At 45.2% G+C, this 991-nt stretch overlaps 1 protein-coding gene across 1 annotated transcript in view; it reads left to right on the forward strand.

The window, feature by feature from the left end:
* The window catches only part of EMH_0080400 (Cytoplasmic dynein heavy chain, related), a gene marked incomplete at both ends in the record, with an annotated part of 3,393 nt that overhangs the window by 1,959 nt on the left and 443 nt on the right, over positions 1-991 (forward strand). The window contains 2 exons of the mRNA XM_013500246.1: positions 107-623; positions 781-920. Of these exons, the coding sequence (XP_013355700.1) occupies positions 107-623; positions 781-920 (657 nt within the window). The remainder of the gene's footprint in view (positions 1-106; positions 624-780; positions 921-991) is intronic.

The following is a 991-nucleotide window of genomic DNA, read 5'->3' on the forward strand; positions in this document are numbered from 1 at the left end:
TAGCTAATTATATACAATATATATCTAGCCTAAGACAAGCTGCATCTCCAACCTCTAGCTAGCAAGAATAAAATTGTTTATCGTGTGTTTCTCTTATTTTCTTCAGGCTATGCAAGTTGATTCGCGAGTCTTTGGGGGAGTTGCTGTTGGTGTGTAAAGGCGAGCTGAAGATAACGAATTCGCTGCGTGAGCTAGCGAGTCAAATATCTTCATCGAAAGTGCCACCCGAGTGGAGTCAGGTGTACGTGTCATCTCAAGAGTTGACAGTGAAGGAGTGGCTGGAGGATTTCAGCCGTCGGCTAGCTCAGCTAGCGATGGTATCTCGTGAATTCGGCACGACAGGAGAGGAAGACGATGCCGTGCAAACAGAAGCAGCAATGCATCTCTTAGCAAGGCAGCGCGACAACGGCGAACTGACGCAGTGGAGAATATGGCTAGGAGGCCTCTTCTTCCCTTCTGCATACCTCACCGCAACGCGTCAAGCTGTCGCTCAAGCCAAGGGATGGTCTCTAGATGATCTAGCTGTAGAGGTCATCGTCGGTTCATCCGAAGCAAAAGACGATCAGTGCTTCATCATCACAGGCTTGACAGTAGAAGGGGCTGCGTGGAACTCAACTGAAGCGGTTAGTATAAACCAATGACGTCTTCGTCAGTTTTCTTGTTTGCATATCCCTGCTGTTCACCCTTCATGGTCGCCGCTTGTATTTCACTATGCTCTGTGTATTCTTTTTATTATTATTTTTATTTGTTTTTGGTGCTGTTGGGGGATTTGTGCTGCAGTGTTTAGACGTAACGCATACACTGGCATCGAATCTGCCGCCTATGGTGATGCGGTGGTACCACAAAGCAGACGGCTGCAAATTCAAGCAGCCGGGCGTCACGTACATCGCCACTCCTTTGTTTCTCAACAGGTCTCGCAAGTAAGTCGAATATATATATATATATATATATATATATATATATATATATATATATATATATATAACGCTTT

Source organism: Eimeria mitis, genomic scaffold (assembly GCF_000499745.2).
Source record: "Eimeria mitis Houghton genomic scaffold, Emh_scaff5182, whole genome shotgun sequence".
Lineage (NCBI taxonomy): Eukaryota > Apicomplexa > Conoidasida > Eucoccidiorida > Eimeriidae > Eimeria > Eimeria mitis.